The sequence below is a fragment of the Bos indicus genome, chromosome 5 (assembly GCF_029378745.1).
Source record: "Bos indicus isolate NIAB-ARS_2022 breed Sahiwal x Tharparkar chromosome 5, NIAB-ARS_B.indTharparkar_mat_pri_1.0, whole genome shotgun sequence".
NCBI lineage: Eukaryota > Metazoa > Chordata > Mammalia > Artiodactyla > Bovidae > Bos > Bos indicus.
Window position 1 is genome coordinate 113,206,133 of NC_091764.1, and position 22,234 is coordinate 113,228,366.

The 22,234-nt window shown below is 47.0% G+C and overlaps 1 protein-coding gene across 1 annotated transcript; it reads right to left on the bottom strand.

Annotated features, from left to right (window-relative positions):
• Nucleotides 1-554: 554 nt before the first annotated feature.
• DESI1 (desumoylating isopeptidase 1) lies at nt 555-22,215 on the bottom strand. Its single transcript, XM_070790497.1, has 6 exons — nt 21,902-22,215; nt 9,000-9,021; nt 7,764-7,833; nt 5,414-5,523; nt 4,641-4,763; nt 555-3,121 (listed from the first exon to the last, which is right to left on the bottom strand). The coding sequence occupies exons 1-6, from the start codon at nt 21,987-21,989 to the stop codon at nt 3,028-3,030; spliced, it is 507 nt and encodes a 168-aa protein (XP_070646598.1). The 5' UTR covers nt 21,990-22,215; the 3' UTR covers nt 555-3,027.
• Nucleotides 22,216-22,234: the final 19 nt, after the last annotated feature.

Here is a 22,234-nt window from a genome sequence, read left to right on the forward strand (position 1 = left end):
ACGGGACCAGTGCTCACCTCACATCCATCGTGAGGGGAAGGTGCTCACTCCAAGTGACCTGACTGAACCCGCAAACACCCACCACCAAGCTGATGTGTCTGGTCATATCAGGGGTCATTCAGAGAGCTGTCCATCCAACCCAACACTTGTTCAGTAAGGTGATGGTAACAAGATTGGGAGAGATCCCCGGGGCCACAAACCCAGCCTACAGCCAAACTGAAACCAGAAGTAGACACTTCTTGTGAGGTGAATGTCCTCTGAGGTCTCAGAAACTGGGCCCAGCAAACCAGGCTTCTGAGTCTTTCTCCACCCTCAACCACGAGGTGACCTTAGGCTAGTCGAATTCTCTATGGGCCTTCTCCACCTTTATAGTCCGGTAGTGAAAGTCATACATTCTTCCCTGCTCTTGTCACTTTTTATCCACGAGGTGTACAGCCAAGCGCGGGCAGCATGTCCAGACTCAGCAAAGCTAAGCTCAGAGGGAGACAGAAGCAGCAGCAGCCTGGAGTTGCTTCACGTTGGCTTCAGACTCAGACCCTCAAGCAGCACACAAATGCAGCAGGCAGAAGTGAGTTTATTGCATTAGAAAAAATACCAAAGAAAACCAGCAAACACCTCCATACTAGACACAATTATTAACTTGACTTCAAGGGCGGAAAGGAATTTCCAAGTTACAAACTTTATTTCTGGGAGGGGGGTGACAGTTCATGCCCTCTCCTCCTCCCTTGCCCCTTTAGACCCGTGGACCTTGATGGGGGCGTCCCACTGTGAGACAATCACACACGCCTCCTCTCTCATTCCACTTGCCTGTGCGTGCCCCGGGGGAGCTAGCTGGTCACAATGAGCAGGCTCCTGAGGTCCTAGGATACAGGGAAATGTGAAGATGGGGTTGGGGGTCCTAGCCTGAGCTTCCAGTGAGTGACGGTGGGACTGGGGTGGGGGAGGGAAAGTTTGCCTTCCTGCAGAGCTGAGGGGAAGGCTTATCGCTCCCTCCTCGTCCCCGACAAGCCCTAAGGCACGGGCTTTGGCACAAACGGCTGTTACGCATGAAGGGCGACTTTCCGTGAACCAAGGGACTCAAAGTCTCTCAGGGGAGCAGCTCAGGCTGACCTCGTGGTACAGCCCTGGGTCTGGAGGTGACTACTAGGAGGAAAGAAATCAACTGAGCCCAGGTGTGGGGGAGGACAGAGAAGAGGAGGAGCTTGTGAGGCCCACCACGCTCTGGCCAGAGCACAGCGCCCTGGGCAGAGGGGTCTGGAGCAGGCGCCTGGGGGAGAGAGAGGGCTGGGCAAGGCGAGCTAAACAAGGAGAGCACCTGGCTATGCAGCAGAGCCGTGGCCTCCACCAGCAAGCTGCCCTCCCAGGAGGAGCCCAGCCTGAAATGCGCTCTCCACAGCCCAGTTCTGCCAGTCGGTCCACATTGAATAGCAGCCCTGCTGGTTTCTGCTCTGACAGATGATTACCATGTACACTGGCCAATCAGTGGGTCTTGAGAAGGATTCAAGTGCTCACTGGTTTAGCTCCCAATCTTAAAAGTCACTTGATAGCACAGCTCATCATCCGGGACGTGCCCTGCTCAGGTCACAGGCAAACACTAAGGCAGAGGAGCACCTTTCCTCCAGCTGAGACCCGACGATGCCCGCTGCCATGACAACGGCAGAGATGGGAGATGAGGCCAGAGGTGAGCAGCAGCTCTTTGGAGAGGAAAGGCAGCTGCTGCGGGCCAGACCCCAGGAGAGAGAAGGTAATTCAAGTCTGAGAACTGGCAAGAGCCGCGGCAGGAGGGGCCCATGGAGGTCAGGGCTGGGGCTCAGGCACCAGGGAGCTCTGAGTTCTTCACATCCACTCTCCCAACTTAAGGGCGGGCTCACAGGAAGCAAAAGAATCTGAAAGCCTCTCCAGGTTAGAAACTTCCAGATTGTTCCCTGCCTAGAAGCTCCTGGCCAACAGCCCTTTATGAAAATGCCCACTCATGCCCTCCATCTTGCTTCCTTCAAGTCAGAAGGACACCAGAAATAACATGTGCCTTCAAAACACATTTAGGATACTATAAAAATCCCTATCAGAAATAACTACATTTTCTTGCCACCTTGATTCTGCATTATTATGCTTTCTACATCAGGGACATCTTCCAAGAGCAGGGAATCATTTCCTCTTGGTCCCCAGCTGAATACTGCACATTGGTCTGGGTGGGGTGGGTACAATGACTGTCAATAACCTACATTATTACTTGCAGACAAAAGGCCTGGGTCTCTGCCGCTCCAGACCTTCATTAACTGTGACAGGTCAGCTACACGGAGGGAGAGCAGACTGCAGACAGCAAGGCAGGCTCTCCTAGAGCGATGTCAGAGGACAGGCCATCAGTCTAGGTGGAAGGAGGCATGGCTTTATCCTGTTTCCTCTGGACTGGCACTTGCTGTTACTCTCCCCGCATTCTGAGGCTTTTGGTTGCTCCAGTCCGGGCCCCCTGGCCTTGCTGGGGGAGGGGAGGGAAGGTGAGAGAGATTGTGGCTAAAGAGTTCACTCAGGCTGGGTGAATGTCCCTGAAACTGGCCCCATGTGCACCAATCCTTTGGTTCATTTCATGGCGGCGAGTAACCACTTCCAGGTCACGGATAATGTGAAACTCACCTGGGTCCCACAGCAGGTGGCAACCTGGGTGGAGTATGGGCATTCTCTAGAAAGAGGTTCTGGGCTGGGGCTCCCCCAAACAGTGCCTCTTGCTTAAACAAAGCCCCTCCCTTTCTCCAGTGGGGAGGACGCTTAGGAAGCAGCGTCAAAAGTGAACTCACAGACAAGAGAGCCTTAATAAATTAGTGTAATACTATTAGAAGGGATGGCATTTTGTTCTGTGTCTTAGCAGCTGTGTCCTACATGCAGCCTGATGATTTCCTTCCCTGGGAAATTTAAAAAGCCGTCCCCTGGTTGTTAGCTCTGATGTAAAATTATAAAATAGAAATCTGGTAGGGTTTGTTTTGTTTAAAAAGGAAAAGCCCTGGTGAGGCAGGGCGGTCCCATGCAGTCCGGTTAGCTCTGGCCGTTGGGTCGGCCCACCGGGCTCCCTCCGGGAGGCTGGATTGCAATGGAGTCCAGGAAGGGCCTCAGGGCCTGTCCGAAGGGCCTGCGGAGAGAAGAGACACGGGTGCTCGGGTGGGCTCGTGAAATGAGAAAGTCAGAAATGAGGATGGCACACAGTTGGACTTTGGGGGGACTGGGGTCTTCTGGGGGTATTGGCAGTACTCAGGAAAAGTGACAGGTGAAGGCTGCCAGAAGGTGTTGATGCCACTGCCCAGTGTGCTCTCAGAGTAGCTTAGCTGGAAAAAAGACTGCAGATACTGTAATCTTAAGACACTTTCCAGGACTTCCCAGGTGGTCCAGTGGTTAAGACCCCCTGTTTCCAATGCAGGAGATGTGGGTTTGATCCCTGGTTGGGGAACTAAGATCCCACATGCTGTGTGGCACAGCCAAAAATAAAAAAAAAAGAGAGACTTTCCAAGATTACTACAACATTAAATTGGGTTGCCTGCAAAATATCTCAGTTATTGGCTTTCTTTTTCTTCAGTGGCTGCTGCCATTTTTGAAAACCGTCCCTGAATTCAAAGGAAGTGAAAAATTCTAAAGCATAAACAGAGGAAACCAAGAAATAGTAAGCCTAATTCAGACAAGTTCAGGAACTCCATGCACCAAATAATAACAGCGAGAACACTCCAGCTACTCAGGGCCCATAACCTAGATCCTGCCGTGGGGTTTAACACGCCCACTAAGGAGTAGGAAGGCAGGGCCAGGGACATGGGGCTCTCCTCGCCGGCTGGACACTGACATCAGCCTTGTTTCCTGAGGGGTTCTGACCCAGGTGTGAAGGATAGCTCACCTTGCTGAGCCTGCTAAACCTGTCAGGGTCTCTGCTGGACAGGTCCTCAGTTTAGAGTAACCGAGTCAGAGTCAGGAAATGGGCCTGGTCCTGCAGCGGGCAGAGGCTGCCTGAACGCAAGGGGAGGAAGGGGTACGAGGGCACTGAGTGTGCGTGTCCCCGGAAAGGACACTGCCTGGATGGTGGCCCACAAAGCTTGGACCACATCAGGGTTGGGGGCTACAGGGTGTTTTTGAAGAAAACATCTACTGAGGGCTGTCTGTGTGCTACGAGGTACGAGGTTGACTGGGAGGTTGTCTTTGAGGATGTCAAAGACCTCAAGGTCCAAGGGAAGAAAGACTGACAGTTTCAAAACAAGTCCCCTGACTAATTCTCCGACTTACTCTGCTTGTCCATCTAAACTGCCTTTTAACCGGGCACTTCTGGGGAGTGGCAAGCTTCATGTGCAATGGGAAAGACAGATGCCAGGATTCTGTACAAACACTGGGGCCGGCATCAAGTGGGTTTCTAAGTTCTGCAGTTGCCCTCCAGGCCAGGGTAGAGTTGGTACAGGGTAGAGTAGGAGGGTGAAGGTAACACAGGTGAGCCTCCGAGGGCGGAAAGAATTGGTGGCCTTCCAAGGTAGAAGCTGCCATCATGACACCCTACCGAGCCTGGCAGGATTGGGCGGGGGGGCAGTGATGGGGAAGGAGGCGGATGTGGGCCAGAGGAGAGACCTTGTCTGTGAGTGGGGATTTCAAAGGCAGAGGCAGAGACGGAGGCCACTTACGTGGAAAGAATTTCAGAGGGAAGGTCAGTGATGTAAGAAGGGATCTTCCGCCCAGTTAGGAATTGTGCCACTTCGTTGCTGAAGGTGTTACAGTTGTTCTCAAAGATGTTGTAGGCTTCACTTCTGTACATTATGAGGTTTGGGACACAGATATGAGTCAGTAAGCGTGTACATGAAACTGAGGTCAGGCAATGGGAGGGTGACCACAGCTGAATCTGAGGACAGGGAATTCCTTTCCTAAACTCCCAAGCAGAGCTTGGTTTGCCACTCTGGGTATTTAAAGGGAAGAATGAAATAAAAACATATGGCTCCTCCATTTCAGGAGAATCTTTGCATTCACAAAAGCCGAGCTCCGGGGTTAGAACTTTAACGGTTGAAATTGACTCAAGCTTCAGTAAGAGAAAACCTGCTCCAGTGTATTTCATCCCAACCTCTCTACAAACCCTGATTCTGATTTTCAGGACAAAATACTTGGTTGAGAGCAGCATGTGCTGAAATAGCAGCAGCTGCTTTTAATCAGAAGGAATAAATAGCTCTTCCTTCCCTCAAAGTTTCAGCAGTAGGTGTGCTGGATGGAACAGCGGCCTTGGAGGCAGTGCTGAGCTCTTTTTGTGGTATGGTAGCTCCTTTCCCATCCTAAGTAGTTCAGCAAATACTGGGCCAGACCTTGGGCTGAGTGCTCTGGGGGAAATGACCTGGTGGCTGCCATCTGGGGGCCAATTATCTAGTTGGGGAGACAGACACGACTACCGTCTCCCCTGTTCTCCACTCACCGGAACAGAGACTCCCCCAGGGAGGACAGGTACTCCAGAAAGATTTCTTCTGTGACTTCTGTGCTCCCAACATCAACCACAGAATCTGGGGGCCCAAGCAAAGTCCTTCCCTACAAGAGCCAATCCAAAGAAAGCCAGTAAGTCACTCCCTCTGCTGAATTTTTTCCCCTGCTACGGAAGACCACAAATGCTCTGCTCCAACAACTTCTAACTTTCAGAACACCTGGGGCAGAGGAAGACTTATTTCCTCTTTGTGTCAAGGCTACAACAGTTTAGAGGCTCCTGGAGACTGTCCGTGGCCGTGGGCTGACAACATGGCTGAGAAGTTGGGTGTCCAGTTTCTGGTGAGGCCCTGGGAAGCTCAGTCTTCTGCAGGTGGGCCTCCTGATACTGTCCACTCCTTCAGTGGACAGACACAGAAACCCAGAACCTGCACTGCAGTCTCTCTTTGTTCCCAGCAGGCCTAGTCACGAGGGCCGAGCAGGACGGCCAGAAACGGCTCACACCTGGCGGCCATCGTTCCATGCCCGTATTCACCATGGATGCAGCCAGCTTTTCATATGACACAGTTGATCCCCCTGTGACACTGGGAAAACGTGAAGAACCGTGAAAAAGCTGGCAGATATTTCCACGATTCAGTTCCTTTTTGATCTGTGAGGCTAATTTAACAAGGTGATAGGGTTCCCCTGGCAAGGGAGCTACTGGCCCCTGAAAGGCCTACCAAAACCCCTCAGCCTCGGGTTAACAGACTGGCGTAGCAGATGCAAGGAGACTGAGGCCCTGGGGGAACCAGCCGAGGGGAGAGCAACAGGATCAGTGGGGGGGAGAGGGCTGGGAATAGACTGGGGGGCAGGGAGCGCACTTCAGAGCAGCGCTCCTTGAAGAGATCGCAAATCCATGCGACAGCTCTTGTGCACCCACTGTGTGCCTGACGAGATTCGAGGGGAAAGTGTGCTGAGCAGATTACTGTAGTCAGAGATGCAAGAGACCAAAAGGTCACTGTTGACCCACTACTCTTCACTCTCAAATATGTTATTGAGAACCTACTACACGCCAGGCCTCATGCAAGGCACTGGAGGTATGTGGACAAAACAGATGAGATTCTTGTCCATGTGGAGCTTAAAGTCTAGCAATAAAGGCAAACCAATGTATAATTATGAGCTGTGATAAGGGTCTTGTTGGAAAAAGTACAGAATGCCATTAGTACATAAAACAGGGGACCTTCCCAGTCCAAAAGAGAAGACTTGTCTAAGAAAGTGACAGTGAGCTCACCTTAAGGATGGAGAGAATTAACCCAGTGAAGGATCAGGGACGGATGTCAGAGGACAGGTTTAAATGTCCAAGATGTTCAAGGAATGAGAAGGGGGGGTAAGGGTGGGGAAGGGCACAACGGGCAAAAGGGCTATCTAGAGAGAGGGAGCAAGCCCAGATCGGATGGGGCCTTGGAGGCTATGCTGAGCTTTCTGGTTTTTATTCTGAGAGCAGTGGGGAGAGTTCTGATTTAAACAGGGGAATGCTATGATCAGAGTTGGATTTTGAAAAGACTGCTTTGCCATCTGTACAGAGAACCGACTGAGAAGGAAGAGCAGATGCACTGCTATGGTCCAGGCTAGAAATGAGGGTGACTGGATTAAGGTGAAAACTCCGGAGAAATGAGAAGAGATGAAGAGGGACAGACTGCTTTGAGACACACTTACAAGGTGGAACTGAATTGGTCTTAGTGAAGGACTTGGTTATAGGAGGTGGGGGACCAGTAGAAGGGAGAAATAAAACATGACATCCCATTTATGAGTATCAAAATGAATGTTTTTTGGGTCTTTGCTTGAGTACCTCCTGAGACAACACTTAGATAGCTCAGACAGACATTTTCTGGGAAAGGACATAGGATTTGGAGTCAGAAAAACCTGAGTTTTAGTACTAGTGCTGCAACTGGCTACGTAACTTTGGGCACCTCACTTTCTCTGTCAGAGCCCTCATCAGCTTCACATTGACTGAGTTCACACCAGGAAAGAGGCCCTGAGCTGGTGATGGTGACAGAAGAGCGAGACAGTCTCAGCTTATAAGGAGCACACACCGGGCTCCCTGTGGAGACTCAGCAACAGCCCGTTTCACCATCACATGCCCAATGTGACAGAGGAACCACGAATGCCATGGGAACAGACAGGGGGCAGCTGCCTGGCGGACCTGTGAAGGGTATTCTTGAACTGAGTCTTGAGGTCATCATGAAGAACTAGGCCACAGGGCTACCTACACTGGCTGGATGCCAGAACTACAGAGGACAGCAAGGTTCCTGGACTATGGGAACTCCCGGGAACCTGGGACAGTGGACGGGGTGGGGGCGGACACTCACTGGCGGACAGCTGGAGATACCGCCACTGCCGAAGAAGAACTCATCCTTGTGCACGACTATGGAGGTGTGCCTGCAACGCAGAGAAGAGGGAGAATGAGCCAGATGGCTTGTGGTCTGAGGAAAAGCAACCACCACCCTGCTGTAAGAGTAATTTCTGCCTCAGGACATGACTTAAAGGTCAACAGCTTTATAATCCTAACCAAACAAAGGTAAGATAAACATCATAGATCAGAGTTTCTCGGCACTGGCACTAGTGACATTTGGGGCTGGCTAATCCTTTGCTGTGGGGGCTGGCCTGCGCATTCTAGGTTTAGCAGATCCTGGTCTGTTCCCACTAGATGGCACTAGCATCCCTCATGCCCTCTGTGGTGATAACTAAACATGTCTGCAGACACCGCCAACGTTCTCCTGGTGGCAGAAATGTCCCTTGTTGAGAACCATTGTTGTGGATCACGTGAGCGAAGGGGAGTCCTGAGAGTCACCCCAACATTAACTAAACAATACTGAAATAAAGCTCTGCAGACCAAGATGTGTTTTCAGACCTTTCATATGAGATCAGGTGTGTTCAGGGTAGTATGGCCATAGATTGTTCCCAGACTTTTCAAACTAACAGGAGTAGTTAACCTGGACCACGTTGACGGAAAGACCAGATGGTATTCAGTGTGGACCTACTTCAAGTAAAGGTGCTCATATTACTTCTTGGTTCCGGTCGAACAAAGCAATGGTCATCTGGTCAACCAAAATGTCAGTAGGCTCTAGGATCCAGTCAGAAGTCTGACCTATGGTTTCCTCAGAAACGGAACAGAGCCCAGCCATCATCCTGTGTCTGACAGGGATGAGTCTGAGAGCCCAATGAAGTTGTGTTTTAAGACCACGTGGGGTCCTCATGACTTCTGTAGTTAGAAACCTTGGTCGGGGTGGGCATACATCATTCCGCCTTTCCTTAGGACAGGTGAAATATCTGCGCCACCGATATCTTCAGCTGGATGAGTCTTCATTGTGGAGGGCATCCTGTGCACTGCAGGATGTTTACAGCAGCAACCCTGGCCTCCACCCATCCACCCTAAACGTCTCAACACGCTGGTAACTTCTGGCTGGGAACCACTGCATTAGAATGTGAAGGTTTGTGGCTTAGAGGGCTAAGTTTCAAACTGGAAGCCACAGACTGGAACCTGAAACGCATGATGCTGTTTGGTTTCATAAACCAGCCAATGTAATGAGCCCCACCCAACTTACCAGATGCCTTCCAGTTGTTTCCCTGTGGAGAGGAAAAAAAAAAAAGAGAGAGATTTAGTCACTTGGGACTAGACTAACTTGGGACTTTTGCCTCCCAGCCAGAGGAAATTCAGATCAGAGGAACCCCTTATAAACCTCTTGGGGGACCTCTGATAAGGTCCTTAGGTTGTGACATGATATGTCGTGTTAAATAAGTTGAAAAATAATCAGAATCCTTAAGCAGAATTCAAGCAGAAACACTGGTATTGATGTACCCTTTTGTGTGTGTGTGTGCCAAGTCTTAGTTGCAGCATGTGGGATCTAGTGCCCTGACGAAGGACAGAACTCAGAGCCGCTGCATTGGGAGTGTGGAGTCTTAGCCACTGGACCCCAGGGAAGTCCTGATGTACCCAATTTTATGTCTGCTTTTCTTTCTCCTTTAGGGTCAATTCAACTCTATCTTTTTAATTTCTGTCTCATCTACAGAGACAAAGTAAAACAAGAGTATAGAAAAGCTATTATCCACTTCTTCATTGAGCATGTGTGAGGTGAAATCCTCTAGAAAACAAGAATGAACTCTGAAGATGCCATCCATTTGACCAGCCAATGCACGTGTATTCTGTACCTCTATACCTCTATATGCCAGAAGTGATAAGAGATACGGAAATGCAAGTACGAAATCCAAGTCCTGCCTTTAAGGAGTCCAAAGTCAAATGGAAAAAGAGCCATACACAACTAACACAGAATGCTGATCAGATCAGATCAGTCGCTCAGTCGTGTCCGACTCTTTGCGACCCCATGAATCGCAGCACGCCAGGCCTCCCTGTCCATCACCAACTCCCGGAGTTCACTGAGACTCACGTCCATTGAGTCAGTGATGCCATCCAGCCATCTCATCCTCTGTTGTCCCCTTCTCCTCTTGCCCCCAATCCCTCCCAGCATCAGAGTCTTTTCCAATGAGTCAACTCTTCGCATGAGGTGGCCAAAATACTGGAGTTTCAGCTTTAGCATCATTCCTTCCAAAGAAATCCCAGGGCTCATCTCCTTCAGAATGGACCGGTTGGATCTCCTTGCAGTCCAAGGGACTCTCAAGAGTCTTCTCCAACACCACAGTTCAAAAGCATCAATTCTTCAGCGCTCAGCTTTCTTCAAAGTCCAACTCTCACATCCATACATGACCACAGGAAAAACCTTAGCCTTGACTAGATGGACCTTTGTCGGCAAAGTAATGTCTCTGCTTTTGAATAGGCTATCTAGGTTGGTCATAACTTTCCTTCCAAGGAGTAAGCGTCTTTTAATTTCATGGCTGCAGTCACCATCTGCAGTGATTTTGGAGCCCAGAAAAATAAAGTCTGATACTGTTTCCACTGTTTCCCCATCTATTTCCCATGAAGTGGTGGGACCGGATGCCATGATCTTCGTTTTCTGAATGTTGAGCTTTAAGCCAACTTTTTCACTCTCCTCTTTCACTTTCATCAAGAGGCTTTTGAGTTCCTCTTCACTTTCTGCCATAAGGGTGGTGTCATCTGCATATCTGAGGTTATTGATATTTCTCCCGGCAATCTGATTCCAGCTTGTGTGTCTTCCAGCCCAGCGCTTCTCATGATATAGTCTGCATAGAAGTTAAATAAGCAGGGTGACAATATACAGCCTTGACGAACTCCTTTTCCTATTTGGAACCAGTCTGTTGTTCCATGTCCAGTTCTAACTGTTGCTTCCTGACGTGCATACAAATTTCTCAAGAGGCAGATCAGGTGGTCTGGTATTCCCATCTCTTTCAAAATTTTCCACAGTTTATTGTGAATGCTGATAGGCTCCATAATAGAAATAAACGTAATAAAGGTAAAGCTCTGAACTACTTCAAAGCTGCAATGTAACCAGTGAACAAACAGGGAGAGGAGTGGACATTTCTGCCAGAGGCAACAGCATATGCAGACACAGAGCTATGAAAAAGACTAAGGCAGGGTACAGCAAAGGGTGCAGTGATGGCGGGAAGAGGACAAGTGGCAGGCCAGGGTGCGAGGAGAGAGCAAACCTGCGCAGAAGGCCGCCCCACAATGCAGGCCATGGGGGTGCGAGGCAGCACAGGGCCGCGACCAGACCCAGGTTTTCAAATGATAACTGTGTCTTCCAAGAGAGAACTGTAGGAACAGAAGATGTACTGGAGGGAAGAGAGCTGAGAATAGAGTGAGGAGGTCTGCGCAGTCAGCCATGGGAGATGCAGGAGTGCAGGAGGATAAAGAGGAAGCACAGTGAAGGACACGAGAGCGTGATCGAACATCACTCACCCACCTCTGGTTATCACTTCAGGGTAACTGTTTACTGAGTGCTAAGCAAAGAGGAGAAGGGGACGACAGAGGATGAGATGGCTGGATGGCATCACTGACTCAATGGACGTGAGTCTCAGTGAACTCTGGGAGTTGGTGATGGACAGGAAGGCCTGGCGTGCTGCGATTCATGGGGTCACAAAGAGTCGGACACGACAAAGTGACTGATCTGATCTGAAGCAAAGAGTGCTTACTTTTGCCTTCAATGCTTCGGTGTTTGCCCTGTGACTTTCTAAAGGATGAAACTAGGCCCTGTACAGAAGGGGAGCTGATATGATTACACTTTTCCCTCTGCCTAACCTGCACTATCTTGCCCTTTCAAGCAAACTTAAAACAGATAACCTTGGCTTAATTTTCTTTTTTTGGAAGAGACAAAAGAAACCATGGCTCCTCCATGACAATCTATTGATGATGCAGCACAGTGTCATTAAAAGCAGTTAAGAATATGGCATAGGACTTCCCTGCAGTCCAGTGGTTAAGACTCTGCCTTCCAATGCATGAGGTACAGGTTCAATCCCTGGTCAGGGAGCTAAAATCCCACATACTTCGTGGCCAAAAAAAAAACATTAAAAATGCAAATAATATTGTAACAAATTAAAGACTTTAAAAATAGTCCATATTAAAAAAAAAAAAGGAATATGGCGTAAGTTCAGATCTGAGCTTTTCCCTTTGCTAGAGGTGGATCTTGGGCAAGTTTATTCAACATGAGCTTCAGTTTCATCAATACAAAGTTGTTATAATCAGTAATGATTATTGGTGTAAAGCAGCACAGTGTGTGGGACACAGAATTCTGATAAATGGAGATACTGGATATAATTTTTTAAAAAGATCAAAGAAATTCCACTTCAGGGTTGATAGGTAAGATCTAAGAACAGATTTCAGTATCCATCAGATTAGTCTGAAATCCTGAATTACATGTAATCATTTTACACTTTGCTGTTAGTGCTGCGAGGCTAAATGAAATAACAAAGGAAAATAAAATGTAGCAGAGTTCTTCTGCCTCTAGAGACCAGTCTGCTTTTCACTAGGAGACCGGCTGCTTTGACCACAAAGTCACAAATGGGACAGAGGGATTCTGGCCCGGGGTTTTGGGGACTGTGGGGCAGGCTCTGCCTTGATCCAAACCGAGCTGAAATTCTACAGAGATGGATCAGAAACAGAAACGGATGCCAAAAGGAAGTGATAACCCATTTAGGACAGGCACTGAGTTGGACTCTTCATCTCTTCCAGCCGACTCTAAAAGACCACACTCTTCCTTTCATAATGGTAAAGTGGAGAGACTAACATTGCCTTTTAAATCGAGCTGGTGTGCTCTTCTGGACGGACACATAAAAAGCAGCTTATTGTCTAAATGGCATCAATCTGATGTTTATTTCCTTGGAGACATGCAATGATGCACGAAACTGGACAGATAAGGAATCCTGCTTTCTCCTGGGTGATCCTGCTCTCATCTACTTTGGGAAGAACACTATACTTATAAGACAGGAAGTACAGTGTAGTAAAGAAGAACACAGGTTCTGAGAATTCCCTGGTGGTCTGATGGTTAGGACTCTGCGCTTTCACTGCCCAGGGCCTGGGTTTGGTCCCTCGTTGGGGAACTAGGATCCTGCAAGCTGAATGGTATGGCTAACATTTTTAAAATTCACAAACTTTTAAAAGTCAGTGAATCAATGTTTATTAAGTGACTATTAAACTTCAGGTGATGTACTTGGCATTAAGGATACGTCAGAATGCAAAGGAGACAAAAAAAAACCAAAACTCCTTCAATGCATTCACAGGGTGTGGAGATAGGACAGTCAATAAATAATACTAATAAGCATAATAAACCACAGTAGGTTAACAACAATGAGTGATAAAAATAAGAGCAGGATAAGGGAGACTGGGCATTTCAGCGACGGCCAGGGTGGCCTATTTGAGAAGGTGGCATTTGAGCAAAGGCCTGAAGGAGGCAAGGGAGGGAGCCGTGCAGAGGCAGGACATGCTAGGTGTATCCGAGGGACCTTCAGGAGGCCACTGTGGCTAGAGCGGGTGAGTGAGGAGAAAAGCAGGAGGTGAGCAGAAGTAATGGAGAAGCAGGTCATGTAGATCAACTTGGAGAAGTTGAGAACTTTTCTAAGCCTGAGCTGTTCAGCATGGTAGTCACTGACCACAAGTGGCTTTTAAAATCAAAGGAACAAATTCAGTACCGCATTTCAAGCACTCTCAACAGCCACGTGTGGCTAGCAGTTAGCCATGGGACAGTGCAGATCTAGATTGTTTCCATCACTGCAGGAAGTTCTATTGGTTGGTACTGTGGGAACCTTGGTTTTTGATTCTGTTAGGGAACGAAAGGCATAGTAATAGTGTCCAGCTCATAACATTTCCAAGATTAAGAGATGACACATGAAGGAGGCCCAGCACAGTGCCTGGCACATATGTGCCCCACAAAAAGAATACCTCTTTTTTCTTTTAGGCTTTACCATTTGAAAGTTTTATGGCTGCTCACAGCATCTTGGTATAAAAACTACCTACTTATAGGTCTTTTCCCCTCGTTAGACTATAATGGTCTCAAGGACAAGGGCCGTTGCTTATGCATCTTTGTGATTCTAGGGCTGAGCAAAGAACCTGGATCAGAGATATTACATGCACAGCTGTGGTGGCTGACATATGGTGCTAATGAGGCTAATGAGCCTCAATCTTGGCTGCCCTGGCTTGTTATTCAAATGACTTTGCAACCCTGGCATATTGCACCCTGCTTCTGCCTTCTCAGATGCCCACGCTCAATGACCCAGGAAGACAGGTGGCAGGTCCAGATGCACTGGTTCAAACCCAGTCCTACTAAAATAATGGGTTTTTGGAGTGAGGCCTCAGAGACCTTCCTGCCGCTTATTTTTACACCTGAAAAACAATGCAAAGTTGTGGGAAACAAGTCCTACTTCATTCTCCTTGATATTCTCTGTACTGATCATTGAACTTATCTGTAAGCTGGACATTATGCATGCGTGAGTGCCAATCCTGTGGACTATAGCGTGCCAGGCTCCTCTGTCCATGGGCTTCTCCAGGCTAGAATACTGGAGTGCGACAGCCATGCCCTCTTCCAGGGGATCTTTCCAACCCAAGGATCGAACTCACATCTCCTGCGGCTCCTGCAGGGTAGGCAGATTCTGTGCACTGAGGCATCGGAGAAGCCCCAACCTGGACATTATACTTCCTCTTTATTCAACCACATCAAGGTATGCTTAAGATCCCATCCACCCATAGAATGGTGATAGAAACTACAGAAAAAAAGGTCCTCTTATTTATCCTTCTGTCATTTATCAATCCATCTACCAAACACCTAGAAACAACTTGAAATGGATTGAGTGGATTCACATCCTTTCTTAAAGTGCTTCATAGTTATCCTTATTTTCACATCTTTACATAGTAGAGTGGGACAAATATTTATTAAAATCATTCAAACCGGTAAATAAAACTCATGATTTGTCCAGTGTAAAGAGAAAAAAAAAGGGGGGGTATGACCATGTACTTGTTAGAGCAGCTCAGGTAGAAATGTAACGTTAGCTGTCCTGTAAATGTAACATTAGCTTGTCCTCATGGCGCTCTCATGAGGACAAGAACCAGGGTCATGGCTTCCTCTGGGGGTGACCAGCATTGTAAAGTGGGACTGGAGTGATTTTTAAATTTTTTTGTTCAGACTGAGACACAGTAGGTGAGTAGGTGGTGAGGGTTTGAGACTGAATCAGGGCACAAGGCCATTGGGGGATGTGAATTAGGCTCAGTGGCTATAAGCACATTACAGAAAAGCAGACTGTTTTCCCACTAGGACTTCCTCAGCAAGCTGCAGAGTGCATGGGTCAGATGGCAGCATGTCTCTAAGCTTGCTGGCACACCCACTGCATTGATTTGGAAGCCTGTGAGGTATGCACATGAAAACAAATAGAAGCTGTGGATATTAGCCCTGTTTTTCATCATTAACAACAAAGAATGTAGACTGAGGTCCTGATTATAAGAGTAAAGTCAGTATATAAAAGCCAAGGAGAAAATACTCCATCTACCTCCCTCGCCAATTAAGGTAGTGGAGATTGTGTGTATAGACACACAAGTTGGCAATGGGACATGCTCACCTTGTATACTACTGGTGCTAAATAAATGTCTACTAATAAACAAAAAGTGGGTGGCAGGGATGGGACTCCAGGGGCAGGCGGCACTAGCTCGTGGGTGTAAACTGAAAGTAGCCCAGGCTCACCTTGGGCTTCTCTAGTAGCTCAGTCGGTAAAGAGTCTGACTGCAATGCAGGAGACCTGGGTTCAACCCCTGGGTCAGGAAGATCCCCTGGAGAAGGAAATGGCAACCCACTCCAGTACTCTTGCCTGGAGAATCCCCGGGACAGAGGAGCCTGGCAGGCTACAGTCCATGCACGAGTTGGACATGACTGAGCAATTGAGCACACTAGCTCACCTCCTAGGTGTCTCTCCACAAGGACAAAGAGCTCTTAACTGGAAATGTTTTAATCTGATTTTCCAGATTACCAGCAATGTGAAGGGGTTAACTTAAAAAAAAAAAAAAAAAAATCAGCTTATTCTCTAGATGGTGGTTTAGTCACTAAGTTGTGTCTGACTCTTGTGACCCTGTGGACTGTAGCCTGCCAGGCATCTCTGTTCATAGGATTCTCCAGGCAAGAGTACTGGAGTGGGTTGCCATTTCCTTCTCCAGGGGATCTTCCCGACCCAGGGATTGAACCCTGGTCTCCTGCATTGCAGGTACATTCTTTACTGACTGAGCTATGAGGGCTTCCCTGGTGCCTCAGCTGGTAAAGAATGAAGTGCCTACAATGCGGGAGACCTGGGTTCGATTCCTGGGTTGGGAAGATTCCCCTGAAAAAGGAAATGGCAACCTACTCCAGTATTCTGGCCAGGAGAATTCCATGGACTGTATAGTCCATGGGGTTGCAAAGAGCCGGACATGATTGAGCGAGTTTCACTATTCTCTAGAACCACTAGGTAAATGTTGAATCTATGTGGGAAAAGGTAAAAAGAAACATCTGTGTATCATAAGTGGACCTCTGGACCTATTTTGTAAAAAAAAAAAAAAAAAAAAGCTTATTAGCAGGGGGCTTGCCCCTCCTTAAGGCAGGGAAAGGTCATCACAAAATCAAAATGCAAAACACTGTTAAAAACTGAGAGGTATTTTAATCCTCAAAAAAGGATAGATTTAAAACTACTTAATACTTTAGCTCTAGGAGCTAGTACAGGATTCTTTCTCAGGATAAAAATAACTAATTTGTGAGTTCTTTTCTTTCAGTACTGAGTGGGTTCCCTCTTAATCACTGCTTGGTGTTATGAGTCAGGCCTTGTAGCAATGCTTTGAGGTAGATCTGCAACCTGCTTCACTTACTCAGTTTGTATGATATTTACTGAATTCCAGGGCTTCCCATGTGGTGCTAGTGATAAAGAATCTGCCTGCCAGTGCAGGAGACAAGAGGGTTCGATCCCTAAGTGGGGAAGATCCCCTGGAGAAGGAAATGGCAACCCACTCCAGTATTCTTGCCTGGGAAATCCCATGGACAGAAGAGCCTGGCGGGCTACAGTCCATAGGGTCACAAAGAGTTGGACACAACTAAAGTGACTTAGCACTCATGCACAATCAGGGATTCTTGTCCCCAGTGGAGCTTCTAGTCCAGGTGGGGCTGGGGGAGTGGACACAGATGAGAAAACACGCAATTATAAGAGAATAAATACTATTAGAGGAGATCACAGGATGTTATCCCTACTTTATAGAGACACATGACCAAGATTTGAGAGGCAGGGGGATAGGGAAGGCTTCCTGGAGGAAGTAACACTTCAGTTGAGACCTCAAAGATAAGCAGAAGTTATCCAGGCTAAGAGATGGGGAGAGAAACTATCCCTAGCAGAGGGCACAGCCTTTGAAAAGCCTGGAGGTGAAAAAGAAATGAACAGTTCAGTCCTGTTAAGATGCACAACCATCTTCTCAGACCCTGGGGTTCTGTTAAGACAATTAAGCCATGATGCCTTGAGGATCTACTGGGAGAAACAGTTACTCAGATCATTTTCCCCAGGGCTTAGTTCTCCAGTAGAACCCAGTTGAGAAAGTCTTAAGTAGAGACTGTTCAGGATGTGGGGACAGGTGAAGGTGGAGAGAAAAGCAGAAGGATCATGAAAGGCCTAGTAAGTCACATTCGTTTTTTCATTTTGCCATTAAGAAATGGCAGTTATTACTAAATTAACTCATTGGATGGATATAAAACAACACACACAATGAAGAATAAATATCTAAAACAAAGCACAATAGATGGCATTAAAACATTAAATAAATCCCCTCAGATTTAAATACATTCTGTCTAATCTTTAAGCCTGAGCTTGTCTCTGGGTAAATATAGTCAATATTTACTGACCACCAGCTCTGAATGGCCGCTAGGGAACACGCAGGGGAGACAGCGTCCCTGCCTTTCAGGAGCTCAGGGTTCTTGCTGAAGTCTTTCTGACACATCCAGCCCACAATGGCCTGTCCCGTCTTTCAAGGCCTAAAATAATTGTTTCACCACTCACTTCTTTTTGGCATCTAATCCTAATCTCTTTTGGGCTGTTATCTAATGTGGTATATGTACAACATTATTTTTAACTAAATAAACTCCTCAAGGACAGAGTCTTGGACACTCAAGGACAGTTTTATTTTCTTAATATTTGTACTATAGAATTAAGCAAGAAACTGAGCAGTGTAAAATCTCAAATATTCATTAGATTGCATTCTGCCGGGAATATATATTTATATATATTGTATATGCCTAAGTCTTTAAATCTGAGAACAACTTTGAGACAGGCTTGTAAAGAGAAAATAAATGTGATCTTGGAACATGTATATGCACACAAAACTTCAGATCAGAAAACAATCAACAAATACAAGAATCCCTTAGCACAATTAAATAAATACATAAACCTCCACATTTATTTTTACATACTTTCGCACAAAAAGAGGTCAAGGAATTTAAAGAGCAGCCAAAATTATTAAAAGGACAAACTGAAGGACAATCATAATAGCTAATTATCTTAGGCAAATAGTGACCGTGAAAAAAAAGTACAATCAGGCCATCTGCTCGATTAGAAAGCTAAGGATATTTCTGGGATCATGTTCATGTTGAGTGGAACAGGAACAGTTTCATGAGAAGCAATTCTAGAAGACTGAAAAGGGGACAGGGTAAAACTGTGGAGTCCACACTGTTTCAGGGAAGAACGGAATTACACTGGGCTTTATCTGGTCTAGTTATGAATGTAATAGACTAGATGGGGTCTCATAATGAGGAACTGTCACAAGAGTACAACAACTAAATTAAAGAGCCAGGCCACCCCACCTTAAAAAAAAAGACTGAGAGGGCACTGCTGATGAGGTCATACTAGTTCGGGACAATGAAGGCCAGGAGGGATGGTCATAAATCTGTGATTATGATTGGCACACACATTGAACTCAGCTATTTTCCTCATCCAGATTTGAAACATCTGGCCAAAAAATGCCTTTATAAACTTGAATGAGGTCCCTACTTTACATCAGTTATAAAGGAACAGGTTACACAGGAAAGGTGGTACAGCAAAATAACTGAGAACATGAGCTCTGGAAGTCAAGACTGCCCGTGCTCACAGCCCAGCTCTGCTACTTACCAGATGTGACCTGGGGACAAATTTCTTAATGCCCTTTATCTCAGGAATCTCAACTAAAAATGGAGGTAATAACAGGACGTTTCTCACAAAACTGTGGTGAAGAATGTAACACATGAAAATGCTCAGGAAACAGAAGGGTCTGGCACATGGCAAGCAGTCAGTAAGTTCTAGCTATTAATATGCTTCTAAATTCATAAAAAAAAAAACAGGAAAAAACTGATTTTTTAAACATTCAAATACATTAATATTTAGGAATGGGAAATCAATGGATGGCTACTCACAGAATTGGGACACACTCAACTTTAAGGTTAGTGATGTTTGGATGGGATGAACCAGTAAAGCAATGCCCATTTTCCATGTTTTTAACTCTAGAAAGTAACAATTATCAGCTCTGATAACCCTTTTTTCATTACTTTTACAAAAGGTAGAGAAGCAATATGAGAAAAGCAGATAGAGAACAGAGAATTAAATTTGCAGGCAAGGTAGTGTTCTCAGAAATACCACTGCAATCAAAGGTGCCCAACTGATGAAGTTCCAATTTGGCTGAGGTCTTCTAGGATTTCACATCTATTAAAAAAGCTTTCAGATGGGATGGGAAGGAGTCCCAGTATTCCACCTTCAGTTAAGGCACTTTGTTCTTCACCCACTGAACTCCACAAAGGTCTTCTTCCAGTGCCAGGTCAGGCTCTTTTTGCGTAAGGGCCTTGGCAGGCTAATTCCCCTTCTGCCTGGAACCCTGTAACTACCTCACCACCCACCTTATGACTACTTCTTCCTCATCCTTAAATTTCCAACTTAAAAGCCACTACTCCTGATTCTCTTATTTAAAATTGGTCTCTCTTCATATTTTTCGTCTCAGCACCTAGTTGGCTTCCTGCACAGCCTAATACTTTTCACAATTTGTAATTATTTCATATGCTTATTTATTTTTTACTGTCTTCCCCACTAAATAGCTCCATGATGGCAGAGAACATCTTTATTCATCACATCATCTTCACTTAACCTTGACATTGACTAGCATATAGTAGGCACTCAATATGTTGAATGAATTATGAATCAATGGCCGTAAGGCCCCTTTCAGCTAAAATCAATAACTATTAGATAATAGAACAAAAAATATCCAGTGTAAAGGTGGAGGCTTTTATGGATGGGCCTAGGAAGTATCAAAGTGACACCTCACTATGATCAAGCTAACTAAATGGCTCCATTCCAAGAGGTTTAGTCAGAACTTGACTGATGTAATATACTAGTGACTGTCACCTTCCTCAAACAGTGACTCTATAAGTTTTGCTTTCAGATTTGCCTTACTCATTTTAACAACTGGAGAACTAGGCCCAAACTTCTAAACATGGATTGGCTATGTAAGAATTATCTGAGGAGCTTATTAAAAAGACAGGTTTCTGGACCAAAACTCCAAAAGATTCTTATTTAGTACTTGTGTAATAAGGCTCTAGAATCCATATATTTAAAACTTTGTGGGAATTCCCTGGCAGTCCAGTGGTTAGGGCTCTGTGCTAGAACTGCGAAGGAAGAGGGGTTCAATCCCTAGTTGCCGAACTAAGATCCCGCAAATCAGCGTGGCCAAAAACAATACTTATTTTGCAATATATGTATAGTGCACAATTCAAAAGATACAAAAAAGTTTACAGCAAAATATCCCTTTAATTCCTGTCTCCCAGCCTCAGGTTGCCCTTTTCATAAGCTAACACTGTTAGCAATTTTCTTATGTATTTCTCCAGATAACTATTTGCCTAAACAACAAGTATCCTTTGCTTCAAACACCCAACTGCATATAGAAAGAACTATTTCAGTTTCACTTTTTATATTCCCATTTAACAATATATGCTGGAAAGGAAGGTATCTGTATTTTTAACAAGGATCCTAGGTGATTTCTGATGGAAAGCCAAACAGGAATCACTCATTGGCCCAGAGTTAAGTGATTTAAGTTCACTCTACTAAAACATGTTAGAAACTCAAGGACACACAAACTCAAAGGTAGCCTTTCTTACTTGACTTCTCCCCTCTTGTCTCATGGACACGAATTAAAACATTCTCTAACATCTCCACAGAAATCAAGAAAAACTAGCCATTCACATGGATGCTCCCAAACTGTTCAGTTTTCTATTCCCATAATCCTTTCCTGCCCAACAGCACCTGAAACCACAAACCGGACTATTCCTAGGTTACACAAGACATTTTGGTATTTGGGTTATAAAAGAGGATTGGTCTCCGTTAAACTGGGACTGGTTTTCTCTCCTGGTAGTTAAGTAGTTTAATGGAGCACAACCGAAAATACTTCCTTCACTAATCATTACTGACCCAACAGCACCCAATCCTCCAACTGCTTTCTCACCATGTGGGTAAAAGCAATTAACTTAGGAACTGTCGAGACGAAGTCAGGCCGAACTCGGTGAATTCTCGAGTTCGGAAGCCGGGAGACCCCGACTTTATTCTCTCTGGGGGCGACTGGCGGGGCACCTGTGCAACACGCTCTAGCCTTCTCTCCCCACCTATCCCAGAGACTGCAGGAAGTTTCCCTTTGGCGCGGAGCGAAGGCTCTCCTCCGCAGTGTCCCTTTCACCACGCGGGGCACTGCGCGGAAAGGAACCTCGTCTCCCCTCCGAGGAAGGAGGAGTGTAAGGGGGCTCCACGAGCGAGTCAGGACACCCACCGGGACTCAGCGCCGGCTTATCCCTCCTCCGAGCTGGAGGGGCTCTGAAGGGCTTGGGGAGGGCGTGACTCCTCCCCGCCCTCTCCCGGGATTCAAACGTGATGACTGCAAAGGGGGGCTTAGGGGGCCCCCACCTCAGACGCACACCTTCTCTCCTCGGGCATTTCTCCATCCTCTGGGCCTTCCCTTGAGTCGTGACCCAGGCCTGCCCCCCTCGGCCGGCCGTCCCGGAGCCCTCTTGCCCGGTTCCCGCCCGCTCCCCACAGCCCCCCTCACCCAACATGATGGGGCTGAGCCGCCGGGCCAGGCCCTTGGACAGGTCGTACACGTAGAGCTTCACCGGATAGAGATTCGGCGGCTCCATCGGGACCCGTGGCGGCGGCGGCCACGAAGTCCCTCAGGCACCCGGCAGCGGCTTGGACCTTCCCGTACCCGACGGGGGAGGGGAGTGGACGGAACAGGAGACCGAGCCCCGGCCCGGCCTGAGGGGCGGGGAGAGGCCGCCCCGGGCTGCTCGCGCCCCAGCACCCGCCACCGGCAACTGTGAGGTGACAGAGCGGGGACGGCACGGTCAGTGCGAAAGACAGCGCGGGGGCGGGGACGCACTTT